Genomic DNA, 22455 nt, shown 5'->3' with positions numbered 1-22455 from the left:
GGAGCACGTCGGGCGGTAGCGCACGGAGGGCAGGGAAGGGAAGGGACGGGACCGGCCGGGCCGGGAGCGGGGCCATGAACGGCTCGGCGAACTCGCTGCTGGACAAGGAGGAGCACCCGCTGCAGCTGGGCGAGAGCTTTGAGCGACGGCCCAAGGCCTCCTTCCACACCATCCGCTGTGAGCGCCACCCCTGCGGCCGCCCCTTCCTCCCGCTCTCCTCCCGCTCTCTGCGTCCCGTCCCCCGGCGCCGCTTCTCCTTCTGCCGCGCCCACCCCACCGCCCCTCATGGCTTCCTTCGCACCGCCATCGCGGGGCTTCGTTCCCCCTCAGCGCCCGTCTCCCCGCTTTCCGTCCTGCCCCTTCATCGCCTTCTCCCCTCTTTCCGTCCTGCCCCTTCATCCCCTTGTCCCCCCTTTCCCTCCTGCCCCCTCATCGCCCTTGTCCCCCCTTTCCCTCCTGCCCCTTGCGGGCCCGTCTCCCCCCTTTCCCGCTCCCTCCGCGCCCATCTTCCCGCCACCCTACGAGTGTTTTCCCCGGGGAGGTGTCCAACCCGGGGAAAAGGGGAGGGTGGATGCTGGCAAGGAGGAGGTTTGAGCGGGGCAGGCCAGGTCGGACAAACAGCTTTAGGAAATTTTTCATTAGTCGCTTGGAAACGTAAAGAGATCCCCCCCTCCGCGAGGGGTGACTTTTCCATTTATGTTATTCTCTTTGTGGCAGTTGCAGGACAGGTCCCACCGCAGGCCCCGGCCTGGAGAGGCAGCCGGAGCACCCGCAGTTTGATTTTTAACTGGGTATTTTCGTGATGAGGCAGTGTGTAGTCCAGCAGCCCTGTCCTGGCTGTCCCGGCTCCAGCCACCTGTAATAAATCACTGTCCAAGGAAGGCTTCGGACACATACAGTAATGCCTAATAAATGCGAGATGAATCCTGAGGTAGGGTCTCAAGCAGTTATAATTGAAAGAATAGTTTATATTTTTATTAAGATACCATATATCATTCCAAGTGCTCTATTTTGCCTTAGGTGCAGTGAATTCCATATTTAGAAGATTGTTTTGAAGAGGAACTCACTGCATCTCTGTACTTGAATTCTGTGGGCAAGAAATCTAAGCTAAATGAGACCAGGAATTTTTACTAAAATGATTAGTTAACCATCAACAGTAAATGAAAAGAATTAAGAACTTATAATTCACATGTTTTCTATGAAAGTGGGCAATTTACACAGACAACAGTGGGATTTTTGGTTTATGATGCATAATTCTAGGCCCAATCTCATGGCCCATATTCATCCACTGCAAGGAAGAAATTTCAGTGATATTGCTCACCCGAGTGCCTGATCCTGGGTGAATTAAGCCTAGGCCGTATCCAAGTAGAAATATACTGGATTTCTCAAATGAAAAGTGCTTCAGTCATCAATTTCCTAAGGGATTGCAAAGCCAAATCTCTTCAGACTGCAACTGAAAGAATGCAGTTTTATTTCAAAGGATCTTTCTATGTACTCTATTTTCCATCTGTGACTTTGAAGTGAGATCTCTTCATTGGCTGGTTATAATTCCTTTTTCCGAACTGTTGTTCTGGAATGATTTATCTGGGATCCAAACATGGTATTGTTCCCATAATCCTCCTCACACAAACCACAATGAAGAAGATTTTGTAGGCTAAATTTTTTTTGGCCTTCTTAAAATACTTCATTCCTTTCTGTAAAATTTATGAAATACTGTACTGAGAAACTGGATTATCCCTGGAAAACACCTCTTAAAATTGACTTTTGGAAAAAGGACTGTGGGTACATTTGGAGGGAAGTATGTGCACTCAATCTACACTAAGGTTAACCAAGCATATGGCCCTAGTAAGCTAACAAAATGAAAAAAAATTGTTGAGTGTTTGTTTAAAGTAACTTTGTTTTGCTATACCTAAGAAAGAAGTGTGATAGCAATATTCCTTTAAAGTTAGTGACTGTGCTGTTGAAACTCTTGATCTGGTTTTGGCAAAGACACTAGCTCTTGTGCAGCTGGTTTGTTTTATTTAGCAAGCTTGCACATAAAGTAGGTGGGAAACAATAACTAGAAATAGATTGCTAAGATGAAAATGAAGGCTATGATTTGATCTGGCAGTTAAGGCATGAGGATTAAGTCAAGTGTGTCTGATTCTGCTTGTTGTGCTGTCAAAGTAAAACTCAATTAAACATTAGCATCCTCTTAATGAGAATTTATTACAAGCCAGGGTTGGGTTTTTTTTCTGCGAATGTGTTTTTCATAGTGGAATTATATTTTAAATTTGCTCTGAGGTAATAATTTCGTAACCAACGCAGTAATTAAAAGCCTTGATCATGAATATAATTGCACCTCTTCATATCCAAGGATGCTATAATTGAATGGAGGATTTTTTTAAAAACAAACAAAACAAACCAACCTATATCTGTCTGAATTTATTTCACTTTGTCTAAATCCTCTGTCAGAATATTAGAGGTTCTGATAGCTTTTTTTCTTTTTTTTATGGCTCATTAGCACAACAGAATAATGAGGGGAAAATACTTTAAACTTAACATGTTCTTAGTTGAAATGAATATATTAAACAGAAGTCCCTTGATGGGGAGACAACATTCTATACAATGGAGCGAAAATACTTAAAATGAGTGTTAGTTTAAAGCCGTTACACTGCCTCCCCTTTGTCATGCTTTTTATCCACAGTGGCTTTGGACTAACATGGAGACTGCTGAATTAAGATCAGCACCTCTTTTTTTCCTCGTGAGATCTGAGGTCGCCTCCACCGTTGTGGAACTTTTGCTGCTATTGTGGAGGCTGTTAAATAGCCGGAAATATCAGTAAGGCTAAATGAATTGGTGTCACTAAAGTAGTGTTTGTCACAGAGAGAGCCCTCAGGTTTGGAATTGGCAGGAGCCATGCAGAACCCAGGTCTGGGAAGCTGATACTCTTGAGATGCATGATACAGTTTTACACTTGTCTGCAAAACTAAGTGCCACTCAAAGCCTAGGGTTTGGAGAAGTCTACTTTTAGTCTTCAAACACAAGCTCTAAAACCTTATTTCCATTTTAAAAGGGAAGTTCAGAATATGGTACCATCATATGACTGGGGTGCTACATGTAGACACTGTACTGGTGTGTTATTCCACCCCTGCTGTAAACACTAGTGTGTATTATAGCGTTCCCTGTAATCACAGTTAAGTGTATGGTGGCTCTTTGCAGGGCAAGATGACGCTTCTGAAGACTCTAAGAAATGTAATCACAATTGTTTTCCTCTTCAGATGATTTTAAGCCAGCATCAATTGATACATCTTGTGAGGGGGACCTCCAAGTGGGTAAAGGAGATGACGTTACAATCACTTTGCCACATATTCCAGTAAGTCTGTTATGTATGTGTCCTTGTTTACTCTCCAGCAAATTTGCAGTGTAGTTTCAGTCTCATGTAAAGGCTGTTTTCACTTTTGTCTTTGCTAGCATTAGTGGGTTCAATATTTGAGTGGCCAGACTTATAGTGTGTTACCTTAGGAAAGGACTGAACAATTGGATCTTAGTGAAGGGTTATATTTGTAAGGTTACAGTTTGTTCTTTATTTTTGGTTCCTTCTTTCCTGTTCTTCCTTGAATAACAAGGAGACTTTTACTGTTAGCTGAAGCTGTATGCCTGGTTCCCATCTGTTTTTAGTGCTATGGCTTAATGAAGCAAGGCAGTGTAACTTGGGCTTTAGTCAAGGTTTGATGTTCGGGAGCCACAGGTAGACCTGTAACCATATTCCTGCCATCACTGAAACACGTACAGATAGGACATAGAGGGTTCCCTGTCTTTACTTTTATTAGTGAAAGCAAGGGGGGCGGTTCTGGTGAGTGGCAATGAAGTGGTTTGCTATCCACTTCCTTCTCTAATTATGCCATAAAGATCTACTGTGTGAGGATGACGGTCAAACAGCAGTAAAACAAGTGATCAAACCGTTTATAGGTGCAGCTGTTTTGTAACAGAGGATTCAGTTATTTCCTTACCAAAACAAAAGAAAGTGCTCACGTGCTGGAACTGGATTTGTTTTATTAGCTGAACTTAATTCTTTGTGTCAAGCCAATAAACCAGAATTCACAGATATCAATGGGTTTGGTGGCTGCAGGGAGGCACCAGTCAGTTTGGAAGCTGTGTGTCAGATCCTTTTGGTAGTGTTTATTCTAGCACCTTGGTGGCTTTGATAATTCTATTTAGCCTGCTTTGCCCTGCTCCTGGTTTTTATATGGCTTTGATCACCTTTAGTGCTGCAGGAGGTCACATACAGGTCTATAAAAATGATGAACATGGTAGTGCTATTTGAGAGCAGGTAACAATGCAGTTAATAACAGCATTCATCTTGGATTGATGGGAAACAGTGTTGCTCCTTCATCTTTTGTGTTCAGCAGCATCACTTGTGATGTTCCTTTCCAGATCTCTGTACTGATGATCTTAATTTGATTTTCTTCCTCTTGAGTATGAACAGCTTTAAGCTTATAGTGTGCTTCAGAAGCTGAAGCAGCCAAGCCACTACGTGTGTGTTGTTCCAGGGCAGTGCTGCCTCTGTTACGGACAGAGAGTTGGAAAACACTAGGTGTGCTGGAAAAGAGTGAGAAGTTTTGAGATCATTTTGTCCTGACAAGTTTTACTGAATTTCTTGGATCCTGTTTTCGTTCCTAGTTGCCCAACAATTGGATAGGATTCAGTTTCTAAGTGTTTTGTGGGTTTTTTTAAATTTCCTGATCCCTGAGGATATCTCTGATAATTTGTTCAGCAGAGATATTTTGGTGTCCCTTGCTGCTTGTAGAAGTACTATTTCTACATGTGGATTTAGTGACTTTAATATTTGATAAACAGTCTGGGTTGGGGAAGTGAAAAATTTCTGTTCGTTAGATTACTACAGAAGAAGATTATAGAAGATTATAGAATATCCTGAGTTGGAAGGGACCCACAGGGATCACTGAAGTCCAGCTCCTGGCCCTGCACAGAACAACCCCAAGAATCACACCACGTGCCTGGGAGCATTGTCCAAACACTTCTTGAACTCTGGCAGGCAAAAAACCCTCACGAGTGAAAACAAATTGATTAAATGTTACTTGTTTCATCTTCCTCCTTCTTTTCTGTAACCAACACAATCTGTAAGCCAGTGTTATTTAGGCACTAACATAAACCCTATACATTTAATTTTATGTCAATGAGTGGGACTCTTAATTTGCTTAAGCGGTTACGTTTCTATGTATTTTTTTAGCCAAGATCACAGTCTTTGCTGAGTTAGGGGGCTTCTGGGTAGCAAACAAACTTTGATCAATTTTCATTAAATTTGTGCATTCTACGTTTCCTGACTTAGTTGTCAACAGCAAGCAGGATTTGACTTTCAGCTTGCTTTTTATGTTCTTAAATTTTGCTTTCCTCTCTTAAATGTAGGAATGATAAAAATGTAACATGCCTTTGAAGACTAGACTTTCTTGAGACATCCTTTCTGAATTGTGTTTGTATTTCTTACTGTGTCTTTGTTGGGAATTTGGATTTTTCACCTTTACTGTTTAGAACCCATTTTAAATTCAAATATATTCTATCTCTTAGGAATATGGAGAATAGGAATTGCTTTCCAAATGGTTAAAATATGGTTGTTCATTTTTGCTACTCAGAGTAAAATGTAGGAGAGTGCAGGTTTTTCCTTTTCTCCCTGATTTTATTTGCTTTCCTACAGCATGTGCAAAGGTGAATATGAATAAACATGTAATTTTTTAAAAATTTCTTTTTTACAGTAGCTATACGTTACAGAGAAGTCTGAGAATGTTTCATAGCTGAGAACATATGTCATGGCCTTTGTGACGTGGCCAGATGTGCATCCATCCTGTTACGTGCAGACAGACCATAGATTCCACCCGCTGTAACCCCAAAACCGAGTGTATGAACCAGCTTGTGCACGGGTGCAGCACAGCTGAGCATGGTCTTGGCATTATCAGTCAGCCAGTGTGCACCACCACAGGAGTTTGTTGCCTTTATTGCTTCTCAGTCTAAGCCTTTAGACTTTTATGGCTCTATGCAGCCTTGTGAGGACTTGGGGACTCTTTGGAAGGCATCACAATACGCTGTTTGCTTTTGAGAAGATGTTTCAGTATAATTGCATGGGCATGTACATGCTAATCTAACTTTGAAGAGGGCAGCTGGTCTTGCATAGTTTGTGACAGTTGCTTGTAATCCACCATGAAAACACTGACACATATATATATATATATATATATATATATATATGTAAAATATACAAAGCAGTTTAAATTATTTTTCCATTGACCACGTATTTCTTTGGGCAATAGTTGTGCTACACAAATAATTAGAATTTTATTTCTTATCCAAACCCATGATTTCCATAGCAGAAATGCTAAGAAGATTTCTAACACTTGTCAGGGCCAGCTATGCAAATATAGTTATGCTGCCATTTTAGAAATGAGAACTGTAAATAATGGCAACTGTGGAGAAGATGTTTTGTCACTGCAGAGACACTTAAAATGATGAAAGGCATAATATTGCTGTGAGGAAATGTCTGATCTACTGCACATTTTCTTTGCATTTTTCTCTTCTGATTAATGAATGTTTTCTGTAGGAACTAAACATTAAGTGCTTAGCCTCTTGTTCAGAACAATGCATATATTCTTTTCTCTTAGTGTTTAAAAACTTTTGGGTAGGGGAATATAACCAAAAAAATATGTGCGCTTTCTTTGTACCAGGGTTCAACTCCACCAATGACTGTCTTTAAAGGAAATAAAAGGCCATATCAGAAGGACTGTGTGCTTATTATCAATCATGACACTGGGGAATATGTGCTGGAAAAACTTAGTAGCAGCATTCAAGTCAAGAAAACAAGGTAAAGCTGGGGACAGGGTTGTTGATAGGATTAATTCTTGCTGAAGTTTGTTCTTCAGACTGGTTTTTGAAACAGAACTCTTTTTTTATTTTGTAGTGATGTTAAATTACTAAGCCTTATGGCCTTTACATGGCCAATTATCATGTCCCAAGTATGAATCCAAGAGTAAAGAATTTGTAAATTCTCCACTGCTGAAATGACGTAATTATAGTTTGTGATGAAACACCTCTGATGATTTGAGGCTTTAGAAGCTGGCTGAAGGATAGGATGTGTTTCAGGAATCTCTGGTTTAGCTGAAAAAGATCATGGAGATATTAGACTGTCAGAAGGATCATTGGACTTTCTAGGTTTGTTCCTTACAGATTCCTGTGGGAGTCGTGATGTTTTAATAGCGTAATCTTAGGGAACAGGGAACACTCATCCCTGTATCGGATTAGTGATATATAAAGTGAAACGCAAGTACGAAAGCCTCCAGCTGGTAGAGGGGTGGGGGCAACTGTAGAAAAAATGGTTATGAGGTTTTTGCCTAGAAAAATTGCTGAAGCCAGAAGTCCTTTCTGACCCAATATTCTTAATTTGCCACAAAATGCTACAAAGTATGCGGTTGGAACATTTCTTAGCGGTCTCACTGCTCAGCAAATACCTGAAGTCTCTGGATTGTGTGCTTTCAGCATCTCTGGACCACAGGGTATTTGAGATGTAAAGAGAAAGCAGTTATTCAAATGTCTCATGGAGAAGAAACTCCTTACAAGTTTTATGTAAAAAACCCCACATAATTGCAGTGTAGAACTCTCAGCTGCTAAAACTACTAGAAACATGGGCTGCAGCTCATCAGTAGTTGGCTGGGTGTTTGCCAAGAACACCTTGAGTTCAAGGTAAATGGACAATGTAACGCTACTCTGAATCACTGATGTGAAAACTCATCCCTGTGGCATTCATCTTTTCCAGCAGACATGAGCATATCATAGATGAGACTTGAATTCCCAATTTAAGTTCTGCTGAACTTTATCCACGTGAAGTTGAAGTCAGAGGAAGCAATTAAGTGCGGAACAGCCCGAGTTTAGGGAGGTGTTTGGATACACTGAGTTTTGGCTCTGGCGTGGTGAAAAATATTTCAATTTTTCTGAAGCAGAGGCAGGGTAGTAAGAAATTGGGGATCCCTGTTTTGAGGACTAGTGCTTTGCAAAGTCATTAATTTTCTAGATCAGAAGTGCCTTTTTTTTTCATAGCTATTCTGATCTTTAACGACCTGTTGACACTCTGCCGGAACGGGTTTTTAGTGTTTAACACCTTGATGGCATTCACAGGGGAATAAGTGAACTTACTCTACATAAAACCTTCTGTAGTTCCAAGAGCATAATTACTACCAGAAACAGCCTTTGGCTTTTATGTTTCACTTGATACAGTGCGTATATTCCCAAATCCTCACTTCTGTTGTAGATAGGCTGTGTAAACTGCATTACTGTGGTATCTAGTAGCTGCATGTCACTGATAAATGAAGGGGTGGTTCTCTGTGAGGCTGAATGTAGAGTTCAGTGAGGTACAGAGATACCCAAGTAAATGCTGAATGTACTAGCTCAGGTACCACAAGTGGTTTAGGTGAAGTCGCAGGAGGTTTGACATGGGCTAGTTTAATTTATCTCTCAGTGGGATTAGTTTACAGACACAAAGTGTAACACTGCTGAGGTACGACCCTCCTAGAACTGAAACTGAGCTCTAATATCCACGTAGGTTGCTTCTGTGCTACACTACATAAAACCATACCCCCAAGGGCTTTGGTGTTATGTGATAAATACCGTGCACCCTTTAACCTTATTATGGTGTACTGTAAAGGAACCTGTTTTGGTTTTGTAGTTGTTGTTTGAGGTTTTTTCTGCCAGGGTTATTGACTGTCCTACAGTCTCAATCACATAATTGATTCAGTAAAAGGAAGAAATACCTGGTTTGAATTGAACAGTTAGGCATACTGTTATTCTGGAGACTTATTTTCTGCTAAGGAAACAGCTTAAACTGTTTTTGAAGACTAACAGCAGACGAATGAAAAACAGGAATTAAATGCTTGCATGCTGTATTTAGCAGTAGGAATGATTACTCTTGGCAGGTTGACCTCTAAGAGAGTTCAGTTTGAGATGATTTAATTGCAAGTGAGAAAATTGTTTCTTTTGCTGTGATTGTTTTAAGCAGGATTTTGTTATGAGTGGATTTGTAGTTACTTTAAATTACTGTTATTGATTTTTCTTTTTTAAAAATACAAATATTAATTACTAAATTAAAGCCTTCATTGTTTTTCAAGTAGAGAATTTGGCATCACTAAACCACATCTGGATTTGAAAATAGATTTTGTAAGGCTGTTGCAGTGTAGTTGTATATGTTTCTTTGTTATTGAAAGCAAGTGTTGCATCCAGAAAGCTCTACTTCATTTTTATCATTATAAAACAAAGTAGAGATCTGTACAAAAGGAAGTCACAGATGATGCATTAGTACAGGGATATTGAAAAAGCTGAATATGGTTGCACAGTATCGCTGAATGTCTCTGGTTGTTTTTTCAGAGCAGAGGGCAGCAGTAAGATCCAAGCCCGAATAGAACAACAGTCTGCCCGAGCATCTCAGCCTCCTTCACAGTTCAGAGCCCCAACCAAGCCAGCAGTTGGACCTAAAACTTCTCCTTTGAAGGATAACCCTTCACCTGAGCCTCAGCTGGATGACATTAAGAGAGGTAAAGAAGGGTTTGTAGTTTCTGAGTTTTGGTTGGTTCTGTTTTTCTTCATACTAATAAAAACTATGACTTTACAATTTCTAAAAACATTCAGGAATTAGAAGATGGTACTTGACAGCTGTTTTGTCCTCTTTATATCTTGTTTTAGTGAATTATTTATTGTCCTTTGCTAGAATAGATATTTATACTGCAGTCTCCTGGCATGAGAGAACTTCCTCTTTCTGGATAATTTTCTGTTTTCCAAATTATTTCTCCATTCTGAAAAGAAGAAAAAAAAAAAGCCTGAATTCAAAAACCTATAGCTTAGTGCTATACGAATTGCATGGGTGTCTTAGGCAACAACAATAACAAAAGTTAATGGTCCAAGATCTAGTTAGGCAATCAAGTCACTTGGACAAAAGTTGTTCCGGCACTGAATAAGGCTGGAATTTGTCAGTCTGATCGAAGCGGTAGGTGGTTGTGTTCCCAGCACAAGACAAGCTTGCACCGTGTCAAACAGTGCTAGTAGGGGAGGAATGAGAGAGAGAACAACCTTGCCGCTTCCCCTTTCCCACAACCACTCCCTTGCAGCTTTGATCACGTCTGCCATATAGTTGCTAAACTTACATTAAAGTATCTTGAAGGGCTGATTGGCTCAACTCACTCTTCTGCTCCAGCAACACTTTGTCTCAGTGTTTCTCTGTGGGCAGGAAGCACTTTCTTGCCCATGCCCTTCTCCTTGTACTGGCGTGATATCTGTTTTTGCTGTGGATAATACAGTCTGAATGAGGAAAACTTTAAATTTAAATTTTTATTTGGTTTTCTTGTGTTTCTTCTCTGGCACCAGATGTATTTATTTTATTTTAAGCCTGTAAGCTTGTTCTTTCTGCCTGGGTTTTTTTCTGGGTTTCATTTTCTTTCTCTTTTTTTTATTCTGTCCCATATAGCTATTTTTGTCTGTAGACTTAGCCTGTGTTAATTGCCCAGATGATGTTAATTACTCAGGGTATTTTTTCAATTTATGGTAATCACTAGGTGACATTTTTACTGCTAAGCTATCTGTGTGTTTGCATAGGTGCTGACTGGTCTGACTCTTCTGCAGCAGTAATATTTTCAATACCTGGATGCTGGTCAGCAGACAAAATCAACGTCTGAGAGTTTCTGTTAGCTACAGTTCCCTTAGCTGCATTGTCATTTTTATTTTCTGTAATAGGTAAGGAGAAAGATAACACGTGATATATTGATTTTTTTTTAATTGAATCAGTAGTGGATTTTAAATGTCTTTTCTTGTAGGGTGTAATAAGTCCCTTAACCTTCGGGGCACTCTTCTGTATACATGCAGCAATGTGTAAAGGTCATGTTATAGTAAAATAATTATCTGGGGTGAAATCTATTCTACAAGACGAGTGGTCTTGTATAAGTCACATTTTTCAGAAGGGTCCTAATATTTTTTTTTGCCACCTGTTCATCTTTTCTTGGAAAGTACCTCTAGATAAGTAACCTGCAGAGCTTTGTTTCTAAAATCAAGCAGGAGAGCACCTGACTTGTACAAATAAAAGGAGTTCAAGTTGGTGTTTTATAGGGAGACTTGTTCAAGGCCCAAAAAGAGCCAAATGCCTGGGCAAGGGTGTTTTTTGCTTACAGTATAGAACTTTTTCCAGCATTGAGGATCTAGAGCATCAGCATTACTAAACCATTTATGTCATAAGAATCTACTTGAGAAAGGTAGAACTAAAATGGCACCATTCTACAATGAAAGCAGTTAATGAAACTTACCCGTAAAAGCTGTAAGTCTTGCTATCGTCCCTTAGTGTGTCTTTTTATGAACACCAACTTTTAGGTTCTGAAGAGACTGTGTTCTTTCCATTCAAGTAGTAGCTCTCCTTTTGGTTGAAGTGCCTTCTCTGTACAAAAGATAGATAAACATAAAGCTGAAATTCTGTGATTTTTCTTTAATGAACGCAGCACAGAACTTAAAATCCCCAAAGGAGGTGCTTGAAAGGATCTCTGGCGCTATGACATTCTTTTGCTTCCAGTGTGCCCTACTTAAGGGTGTGGTAAGACACACAGTCCTCACGATGTTTAACAGTAGTTTTAAGGTAACCTCAGTGCAGATTTCTGCTTTCCCCTGGTAGCCTCAGCTGTGCATTTCCATAGCTCCACTTACAGATGAGCTGAAAAATGTACTTTCAGGTAGGTCAGTTCTCTGTCCCATTACACAGCTGTCCAAACAACAGTGTCTGAGGACAGAGTCAGAGCATATGGGAGTTGGACCACTCCTTTCCTTCACGCAGAGAGGCCTTTGGGAGGCTGTGTGTAGGGTTTTGCACCAGAGGAATCTTTTCCCCTGAGGGCTTTTATGTTGTCCTCCTGCCTGAAGGGAGCATAGGAGGAGGTAAGAGCTTGTTCTTTTGAGTACTCAGCTACATCTGATAATGTTTCATTAAGCAGCAGACATTTACAGATATATACCACAATATAGCCATTTATGTGCATGAAGTAATTGGTGTTTATCAGACACATTTGACCACAACAGAAATGTTTTCAATAACATTGACATAATTACAGCATGCAACATATTGACATATGTCAAAAACATTGACATAATTGCAACATTTGGGAAAAAGCCCGCAGAAACATATTTATGGTTTGGAGACTCTAAACTCAGTGCTTAAAAATGTGAGATCTTATTCACTTAAAATGCAGCTGTAGTGTTTGAGGATTGTGCCATAGCACTGTTTGTCTTTCAAGAACACCTTAATGAAATTTTTTGCACTTCAGTATAAAATACTGCCTCTTTTACATGCCATCTCCACATGCTCAAAGTGCCAGTATCAAATTGATTTCTCTCCACCTTGCATACTATTATTAACAGTAGGTGTTCTGCTATAGGCAAACAATCTTACCCTCCCTAAAGCTGAATGACTTTTTTCTAAAAGTCCTTGGTATTCTTGGAGCCCAAGGTTAGGGCTTTAGTTAAAAATCCTGCATAGCCTATTGAAATTGAGAGAAGAAGTGAGAACAGTTAAGCATAATTATGGAAAGAAAATAGGGTATTTAATACTGAATATATACAGAAGACAGCCCTGTTGAGAAAGGGTCTTCTGTTTGGATAATGGTTTCTTATCTTTAGGGTTGTTTTACTCTACAAACTGCATAGTGTAAAACAGTAAGCCGTTTTGTTTTCTTGAAAGAAATCCTACAGCTGTAACATGAAATGTAGAAAAGTTAAGGTTCCCACAGCAGTGTCAGCCTTTTCAGGTGATGTAGACTCAATTAAGGCAAGTGTTCAGAACTGTACTATATGGAAAGCTTTTTTAAAAGTAACTGCTGCACAGCCTGACTCTTCTCATCTTTTAAAACTTAAAGGCACATCAACATGAGGTGTTTGATCTTATGATGCAAAAAGATCTAGGAAAGGTCAGACACTGTTGTTCAGATTAGAATATACGTACATATATACACACACAACTATTTTAATTGGAGGCACTGCAAGGAAATGTGTAGCCATGGCTTCAGTACGTATAACTGCACTAAGCATAGCAGTCAAATGGCAAAATGCAAAACTGGACAATTCTAAAGCAGGTATGTTTTTCCTACAGGGCCTTGGTGTTATCTCTGGTTTAGCCACTGTCTTTAACGGTGTGACACAAGACTATTTTGAACAGACTTTCTTAGTGGTCCTGCTGGAGTTCTGCTTGACAGGTTTCTAGTGGTGCATCAGCCACCATAATATTATTGAAAACAATTGCTTTTTTCTCATCTGTGCAGATGAAATGTTTAGAATTCTGGACTCGAAGAATTAAGAGACACCCATTCCTCGGGGGAAGCTGTCAGCCTGTGAGGCAAAAGTTCACTAGAAGATGGACTCTGACCAACTTTCCACCAGTGACCACTGTCACTGATAACAACCTTAACTTCCGGGTCCTTGAAGCTTGTGATACTGGTGCTGTTTTGCTTTTTCTTGCCTGTATTCAGTGTAGTGGGCCTTACCACTTCTTCCAAGGCATTCTACTGTTCCCTCCTCGTAACCAAACCTCTTTTATGGGCTCTTAGTTTTCTGCTTCCCCAGGAGAAAACTCCCACTTTTCATTCTGACATTAATCTGTAATTCTGTTTAAAATTGACCTGGCTAATTTTCTTTCCCATTGGTCAGACAGCATCACTTCCTTCAGTTATCTCTTTGCCTACTGTATAGAGTTCAAACTTCTTGCTTAGGTTTTTTTTTTCCTAGTTCCCTGGCTTGCATTTTTATTTCACCTTTTCCCTCTCACCACCAGTGCCTTAGATCTCTTCACCTTCTTCATACTATTTTAAATGCTGCTTTCTGGGCTCTGTTGTTCGTAGCCTGTGTGCCAACACTGCTCCTTTTCAGCCATAGGCTCTAGCTATATAAGCATACATGTGTAATTCTCAGGCACCTGTCTTGTGTTAGACTTGTTTATTTTATCTTTTTGCAACACAGACTGTGATAGGGAATTGTGCTTGCTGCAATGCAGGGTATTTTAACAATGTGTTGTTATTATCACTTCAATTTGCAACTAACAACTCCATCAATAGAAGTATGTGGAAATTTTACATCATTAAGCTGTGGAAAAAAAGTTTAAACCTGAGCATTTTAAAGGGAAAGAACCCTTATTGCTTGTCTTTCCTATAGCTTTCCCCTATTAATTTCTTAGCCTGGAATACAAGGAACATTACAATTTGAAATCCTCTGTATGAATAGGCTGAGAACAGTGACTTACAAGTGCTCATTTGTCTTTGTATCAGACTCCAGGCCTGAAATGGATTTTTAAAGCCTGCAAGACCATGTTGGGAGGACATAAGGGAGAAAGACATTGTAGTACAAAGTAGTATCTTCTGTTGGCCTAATCATATATATTCTTCCTCCCTCTTCCAATGGTGTCGTATGCTATGTCTTTGGGACGAGAGTAGGTTTTACCTGGCATACTAATAAAGTACAGAGAGCATCGGTGGTCTAGGCAGGGATCTAGATTTAGGAAGTAAGTTGGAGGAGCAACACCGCTATCCTTAAATGCCTGGCTGTAGTATAACTATAGCACTTGAAATTGAGAACTTTGAAATTGAAAAATAGTGGTTTTAAAACTGGCAAAAGAAAACATATTTCTCAAACTAATACATGCTGAGCTAGAGGAATTCTCTCCAGTAAATATTGTGAACGCTGAAAACTTACCTGTTATTCTATAATGTCAGGCAGCCCAAGGATCCTATTAAAGAAGGGAAGACTTCCAGTTGCTCAGACTTACTCCTACAGGGGATGAAGATAAGATATATTTTAATTGTGCCATTTTTACATAAAGGAAATAGTAATTGTACATGATCTGTCTATGCCATACACAAGAAAGGTGTCATGATCTGCGTAGCTGGGGTTCATCTCACTCTGACACACGTCTTACCTAAGTGAATTACTCCTGGCATGAGTTCTCCATTTGTCAGGTAGAGGTGATAATACCTCATCTCTTCCCTTCCTTCATTCTTGTCCCTTTAGTCTGTGACTTCTCCAGGGCAAGCATGGAGTTCTCACCTTGTGGGTATAAAACTGCTAGCACAATAAAAGCCTAAATTTTGAGGGTTTCGCATCCTATGCTTAAAATATGTGTGAACGTTGCTCTCATGGAAACCTGCCTAAGTGAACTGAGTCATTACATACTCAGCTTTGTGGGTGGATACAAAAGAATTGTCGTCTAGTACTGTTTAGGCCACTTACAATATTGTTAAATGTGTCATAATTATATGATTTGGGGTGACCTACCTTAATAGCTCTTTAGTAACCAGTCATTCAGCCAACACTAGCTGTTGCTGATGAGGCTTTTGTGGTGCTGTCATGGTACTCCAGTGTTTCTTTGCACTGGAAACCCTGAAGTGGGGAGTGTCTGACTTGAATAACTTTCAAGTTTCAGAGTAGTTTCCATATTTTCCTGGCTACTTGTATGCTCTGTAGCAGGTTATGGTATTTTTACCGCTCCCCAGCATGTGAAAATTCTCAGCTATTCTCATCTGCTCCACTGCAAGATTATTTGATGTCACCCATCTGCTTCTTAAGTTTGTTTAAAATGGGCTCTGGTACTGCACTGGAACAGTTTCACATATTAGCTGAAGCTGAGGCATTTTCTGTTGTGACCATTTGCCTGTGTCCGTGTTCCCCACACACACACTCCTCCCCCCATTTTTTGTATTTTCCAAAAGCCTAAGTGTCACTGGCATCTAACAATTTAGATTTAGATTTCATTGATCAGGAAAGATACTTACTTTGTATGTAGAACATATAGCCTGTCGAAAATAAAGAAGGTGGAAGTGCTTTCAGGAGTGTAAAGTATATAAAGAATAATAGTGGAAGGGAACGTTTTCTGATACTAACCTATGCTGTTGCCTCTTTAAATTTAGCTACAGAAATAAGTAAAAAAGTGTTCAGAATTTTTTTGTTTCCCTTCCTGTGTCTCTCTTTCATGTGAGATATTTTGGTGTGACAAATTATACTTGACAAAACTATTGCATTTTCACATTCTTTTCCAAAATTCCATGGGGCCCTGTTTATGGTTTCAACCAGATGAATGTCTTTTTATTTCAGAGCTGAGAGCAGAGGTTGAAATTATTGAGCAGATGAGCAGCAGCAGTGGGAGCAGCTCATCGGATTCAGAAAGCTCATCTGGGAGTGAAGATGAAAGCTCCAGCAGTGAGGGGGAAGAGGCAGCACATGTTTCCCCTTCCCAACCACCACACCAGCAGTATAACAACAGGAATGCTGTCGCTAACGGCACCAGCAGGCCGCAAGGAAGCAATCAGCTCATGAACACGCTCCGTAAGTAAATGCTTGTGTCTTATCACTGTTGAAAGCTGATTAAGCCTAAGCTGACGTTAGGCTAACGCCATGAAGTGTCTTTTGCCAAATAGTAGTCCCAGGGAGTTGCACTGGCATGCAGTACAATTTCAATACATGGGCAGATTTTGTGAACAGAGGGCTGAGACCTTTCTGAAGGTGCGGAGAGCCTGTGGGCATCAGGGCAGTGGCCCCCATTGACCCTGGTGAGCCTTGATTCAAGCCTCCAGGTGGAATGAATGTGTAGAAAAGAACTTACCCACTGGTGCGGGAAGATTTGGTGCACTAAAGGATAGGAATTACTTCAGTGTGAAAACACAGATTAGATGGAAATAGGGGGGCTGACATATATGTCATTTAAAGGTCTGTAAAGAATTATGAGGGGACCCCTGGTGGCCTAGTGGTTAGCATGCAGGACTCTCACTGCTGCGACCCAGGTTCGAATCCCAAGTCCCCCGGGCAGATGGTAGCTCGTTAGCCCTGTGAGGCCATCCATCTATGAGAAGGTCACTCTAAACAAACCTACGTCCTGAGGACCTCACTGCCATTGTCCAAGCTTGCTTGGCCCCGGCAGATGAACCTTAGGATTAAAGGGTGGGCTCAGTTCAGCGCAGGCTGTCTCTCACCTAAAAAATCCATTGCGCAGGCTGGAAAGGTAAAAGACCTTTCCCCAAATCTTCGTTCGCGAAGACTGGCCATTATTACAAAGAATTATGAATGGCACAAGGCTATTCTGTGTTCATAAATGCACAATCTCTGTGATCTCCGCTATTGCTTTGTCAGAGTATTTATTGTGTTGGTCTCAGCTGTATTTTCACAAATACCACATTTTGAAGGGATATTTAAAGTGCCATGTGTTTGGTTAAAATATTGCAGCTATGGGTTTGCAAACATTGAATCAGTGCAAGCTCACTTCACCCTTTAAGAAGTGTAAGAAACATTTTTAGAGCATAGTTCTGTCCCATGAGGATCTCTCTGGGGACATGCTGTACTTCTGTGTTGCTCTTTGCTTATTCTAGATCAGGTATATTCTAACTCAGTGGAGTTAAAATATTGCATTTACAATTATCATAAATTATTCTTAATTCCTCCTGAGGCATGTTTGTGTGCATCTCTTGGCACTCATACATAGGGAACCAGTAAAGTTTGAATACAGATGTTTGTAGGGTTTCCAGCTTTGAGAAGACACATATGACGTACAGACCATACTGAAAAGGCCTGCTGGGAAACTGTAGAGCCCTGTCAGTCTTCCTGCCAGTAGTGAATGCCTAAGTGAAATCCAAAGTCCAACAAAGTCATTAGGACTCTCTACATTTCCCTGTGTCTGGTTGTGAGCAGCCTCCTTCCTGCTTCTCCTGGGCCATGAAAACAATACTGCACAGGCCATTGAATAATGAGAAGCTTCTGACTGCAGGAGAATCTGGGAACTGGTAGGATAGCTTCTCTACTCAGGCGGTGTTTTTTGCCTTTGGGTTTAAAATCCTTTTGCTATGGGAAGCTAACCCAAGTTCTTGCCTTGTAAAAGAGTAGAAGAGATGAAGAAATCCAGGGCATAGTTGTTGCATAGCTGCTCTGCAGCTGTTTTGGGGCAGGGCCATGGGAGAATGCTGGAAGAGCTAGGTTGAGTTACCAGAACAGAAACATGATTCTTGCCCCTTTTTATCCCCTCCACCTCACCAAATCAAACAGGATCTGAGACTGTAAGTTTGATCCATATCCTGGCCTTTAGTCCAATCTCTCTTTGCACTTTGGAGGGGAGCTTTTGCAGTCACAACACGTGTCAGCCTAGTTCAGCCAGTAGCCTTGAGCTGTGATGGCTTTAACATTCCTTTTGGTTTATTGACATGTGGAGGCCTTGTCTTGGCTACCCAAATGGCCTTAAACCAAAAAAATCTTTTTAAAAAGGGCTGAGAAAGCCAAGGAATTCCCCAATGCCTTGTCCCAGATCCATGTACGGGAGCTTGACTGTGTGGAGGCTGTGGAATGCCTTCCACAGCTGCTAGCATGGAGAGGGCTGTTGTCCCACCGGAGAGTGACTTTGGTGGCTGTGGAGCCAAGGACGCTTGGTTTGGCCTGGATCCAACTGTGTATTGGCAGTTCTTGATGTTCTTGGGCATGGAGAGCAGTTCCATAAAATGACAGATGATGTTGGCATTAATTTCATATGTTATTCTTATTTAAATCTTCCAGTGTAAATGTGACCGTTTTTTTGTTTGATTGCCATGAAATGTGAATTAACGCCTACTCACTTGTTGTGTTTTGTTGTTTTTTGTTTTCCATAGGAAATGACTTGCAGTTGAGTGAGTCTGGGAGTGACAGTGATGACTAGAGGCTGAGCTTTCGTTGTTTCTCTTACATATACATGAAGAGCTAATTTACCTTGAAGTGATCCTATTGCTTATGAAGAGGAGCTGGCACAGAGATAATTCCATGTGTGGAATTTTAATAGAAGAAATGCATAGCCCTACAAAATAGCAGACGTTGAGGGCTGTTTTACTGTGTGAATTAAGTGTATATATTGCGTATATTCTTATGCTGTTAAAGCTTTGAATAGATATGTACAGTGGGTGAGCCAATATATGTTCCTGTCCATGGTCTGTAAGTTTAATGTGTAACTATGTCATCTAAAAGTTTCTTGTTCGTAGATGATGTTCAGCGCATCATGACTTTGTCGGGGGACTTTTGTATATTGGGTGAACATGAGCCAACAATGAGTTCAAAATAACATGCAGGATCTTGTGTGTGCACTGAAGAGAGACTGTCATAAATTAACTTTCAATACTAAGTTGATTTCTTTGGTTTCAGACTTTTCTAATGCCTTTTTATTGCTATTTATGCTTGATTTAATGGACTGACTTTTTAAAACAGTTGAAAAATAGGAATCATAAAACCATGTTCGTCCCAAACCTTGCTGCACCAGTGCCTTATGAGCAGGTTTTTTAAACAGCGCTTCAGTTCCTGTCACCTTTCCTGAGGGAGCAGTACTGAAACCTACTCCAATTGCTTTTGCAAACGGGAGCTGTGTCACATGCAGCCTGCTGTACTCTGAGGGCAGTAACTCTAGCAAGATAAAGGATACACATCAGTCACCTAAACTCATCCAAGTAAGAATCAGATCAGCATTTTTGTTTGCAACTGAAGTGTCTCATATAACTCAGACCTCATTTAACTCAGACCTAGTCTTCAGAAATATTTAGAAGCCCAACTACCAGTGAAATTGCAAAGTCACAAATAGAAAATATTTGTATTACTGAAATTCTAAGACCAGAGCCCTCTTCGCAGTTTACTAGAGAATGCAGAAAGAAGAAACAACTAAACAAGTAGCCATGTGTATTGGGTCTGGCTGAGATGGAGTTCATTTCTCCATAGCAGCCCAGCGTCCAGCCAAGGTCAATCCACCACACCATGAAATAGCAGAAGTCTCTCTCCCACCACAGTTGTCCAGGTAGACTTTAGTCCATATTGTTGGTTGGACGAGATCTCTTCGTGCTTAGCAGTAGTACACAGAACTTGAAATATTTGCCTAGGGTGAAATTCATCCCTGTTTAAGGGGGTTTAAAGGGTGCTTAGTTGGATTATCATTAATTTTTTTTGCTCACATGGGAAATAAATGCCATAGGCAGCCTCTTATAGCTTGAACACCAGGGTGACTTTTTAAAACCAAATTCAACTGGCATAGGACAAAGTTCCACCATAGTTGTGGTGTAATCCAGGGGAATGGGAAACTGAATCAGATGCCTCTCCATTCTCATTCCTCAGAGTCTGCTTTGCACTGCTCTCATCTTTTAGTTTGTGTTTTAACTCCTGTTTGTTTACTGAGCTCTGTCCTTTTTTTAATGTGTTGAAGAGCAAGGGGACATTTGAAGGGATATTTTATTAAATGGTTTATTTTTTTGCATTAGATACATATTTAGGCATATTTTTGCATTATTGTACATACAATTAAAAATACTTGTTTTTTTTAAAGTGTTTTGTGATGTGGGTACATATTTTAATGGACAATTATGAAATATACTTGATGAAAGCCACAATTGGTCTCCCTTTTTTTTTCTTTTCTCTTTCCCTGTTCCTCCTCAGACAGTAAAAATGCTTTGCTTGTACCAATTTGGGATTTTACACTTTGGTGCAGGAGATCTGCATGGTGCAGTTGGTGGTCTAATTAACATTGATACTGCTCCTGATTCTTCCCCAGCTAAAGGTCTGAATAAGCAGGGAGACATTTCTCTGATGCCATTTCCCCATTACTGGAGCGAATTCCTGAGTTCTGTTGACATTATTTGCGCTCAAATGGAAAAGCAGCAGTGCAGTATTTTCATTGCTTACCATTCACCGCCTGCTCATGCACTCTAAAATCCAGGACATGTCAAAGGAAGTTTATGTGTAAATAAAATATACAAAACTTGAGAGGATAAGATAGCACCAGGCTATATTGATTAGAATTTGGAGTTTAATTATGGTTTAGATCAGCAAATGGGAAAGCTTCATTCAGATAATTGATTTCTGCCATGTTTGTATTTGTACTCTAGGTCACATTTCCCTGCTGTCTCTCCCTGAAAGATTACTTTTCCCCTCCCTCTTTGTTGGTAACCAAATTAACATATTTTCACACAACTACACCACTTTCGGCCATTCTTTGCATCCCACTCAGATGCATCATATCAAGGCTGTTGTTTGTGACCGGTTTAGCTGCCCATCTCCACACCCAGGTGAGTAACACAGTGGCACACAGCCCACTCCTGGGCATAAGCCAGCCAGTCCCTACATGTGTGTGACCAGCCCATCCCTCCCTGCCATTGTCCCCAGCTGGAGAAATAAGTTGACTAAAATGTTTTGATTAAACCTGTTAATGAAAATATTCCTGGTAGGTTATAATCCTGCAGAATTTTAGCAGTAGCACCTGTTACTATCTTACACTAATTTTTCTACATAAAGTAGGAATGTATTTTATGTGCCAGTTAGTTTAAATGCAAATTAACAATGTGTGTGGAATGCAATTATCAGAATGAACTGAAACTAAGGATTTCTTTGCATTCATGGAGAGCTTCCTGCTGGCCATGGCAGGGTGGGCGGGTCAAGGCAGCCTTGGTTTCTGATGGTTTCTTCTGCCCAGTGACTTCATCCATTTCAGTGGTTTGGCTTTCCTTAAACTCCACCAGCAAACATGGCCTGATTGTAACTTACCATAAATAGAATTGCTTTAGGAGTAATAATCGATAATGATTTAATTTGATTCAAGTAGATTGTCACAATATTCTATCATCTGCTTGTCCATGTGGGACATCCTAAAATACAATTTCAGCAATGCCCAAGCTCATGTTTCAAATTCTAGTCATGTGCAGAAATCCCAGCAGCAAGGGTTGACCAGCCCTGCCAGCAGGCATGGTTTGAGTCACTCCAGCTAAACCTCAGGCACAGTCACCTCTGAGCAAAAGGTGTCCCAGTCCCCTGATGGGAGTCACACCTGTGTAAGAGCAGGAGGCGCTGCCCTTTCTTCTTCCACCAAAGCATCCCCCTCCTCTTGCAGTTCTTGGCTGAACTGATTTTGTGGAGAAGGCAGACTGATGGGAGAAGGTTTTTCTTCAGCATTTCTCGGAATAGCTCCACGTTTGACTGTGGGTAGTACATCTATTTTGAAGATCCCGTGCCTAAGTTGATTTGCACAGTTTCCTTTATTATAGACTAGCTATAGGCCTGTTTATAGATATGTATGGAAATGTTTTGCTGTGCCAAGCTTTATAGTCTTTTTTTTCTCCTTCAAAGTCCATTTACTTGAATTATGCAAAAGAAAAAAAAGGTTCAACAATCCATGCATGTCTTTTTTTCTTTTTTTTTCAATTTTTTTTTTAACTAAGAGAACTGTAGCCTGTGATAGAGAACACTTATTTTCAGTAATTGCCCATGCTTCATTATTCAGTGTGCTAGCTGCTGAGTCAGAGATCCTACAGAAAACACAGCTGCCCAGCAATGGGCATCTTGTTGGGATGAAGGCTTCTGATGATAACTCTGTGGATTCAGCTACTGACGATGAATGATGACATCTTGAATCTATCTGGTTATTTAGAATTTGTTATA

General features: G+C 40.5%; 1 protein-coding gene across 1 annotated transcript; it reads left to right on the top strand.

The window, feature by feature from the left end:
- Positions 1-6: 6 nt before the first annotated feature.
- EAF1 (ELL associated factor 1) lies at positions 7-20741 on the top strand. The gene is made up of 6 exons (XM_027675507.1): positions 7-177; positions 3261-3355; positions 6714-6850; positions 9400-9566; positions 16135-16365; positions 18666-20741. The coding sequence occupies exons 1-6, from the start codon at positions 75-77 to the stop codon at positions 18710-18712; spliced, it is 780 nt and encodes a 259-aa protein (XP_027531308.1). The 5' UTR covers positions 7-74; the 3' UTR covers positions 18713-20741.
- The last annotated feature ends 1714 nt before the right edge of the window (positions 20742-22455 follow it).

Source organism: Neopelma chrysocephalum, unplaced genomic scaffold, assembly GCF_003984885.1.
Source record: "Neopelma chrysocephalum unplaced genomic scaffold, ASM398488v2 Primary Assembly neopelma1_26, whole genome shotgun sequence".
Classification (NCBI taxonomy): Eukaryota; Metazoa; Chordata; class Aves; order Passeriformes; family Pipridae; genus Neopelma; species Neopelma chrysocephalum.
This window is presented reverse-complemented; position numbering and strand designations above follow the sequence as displayed.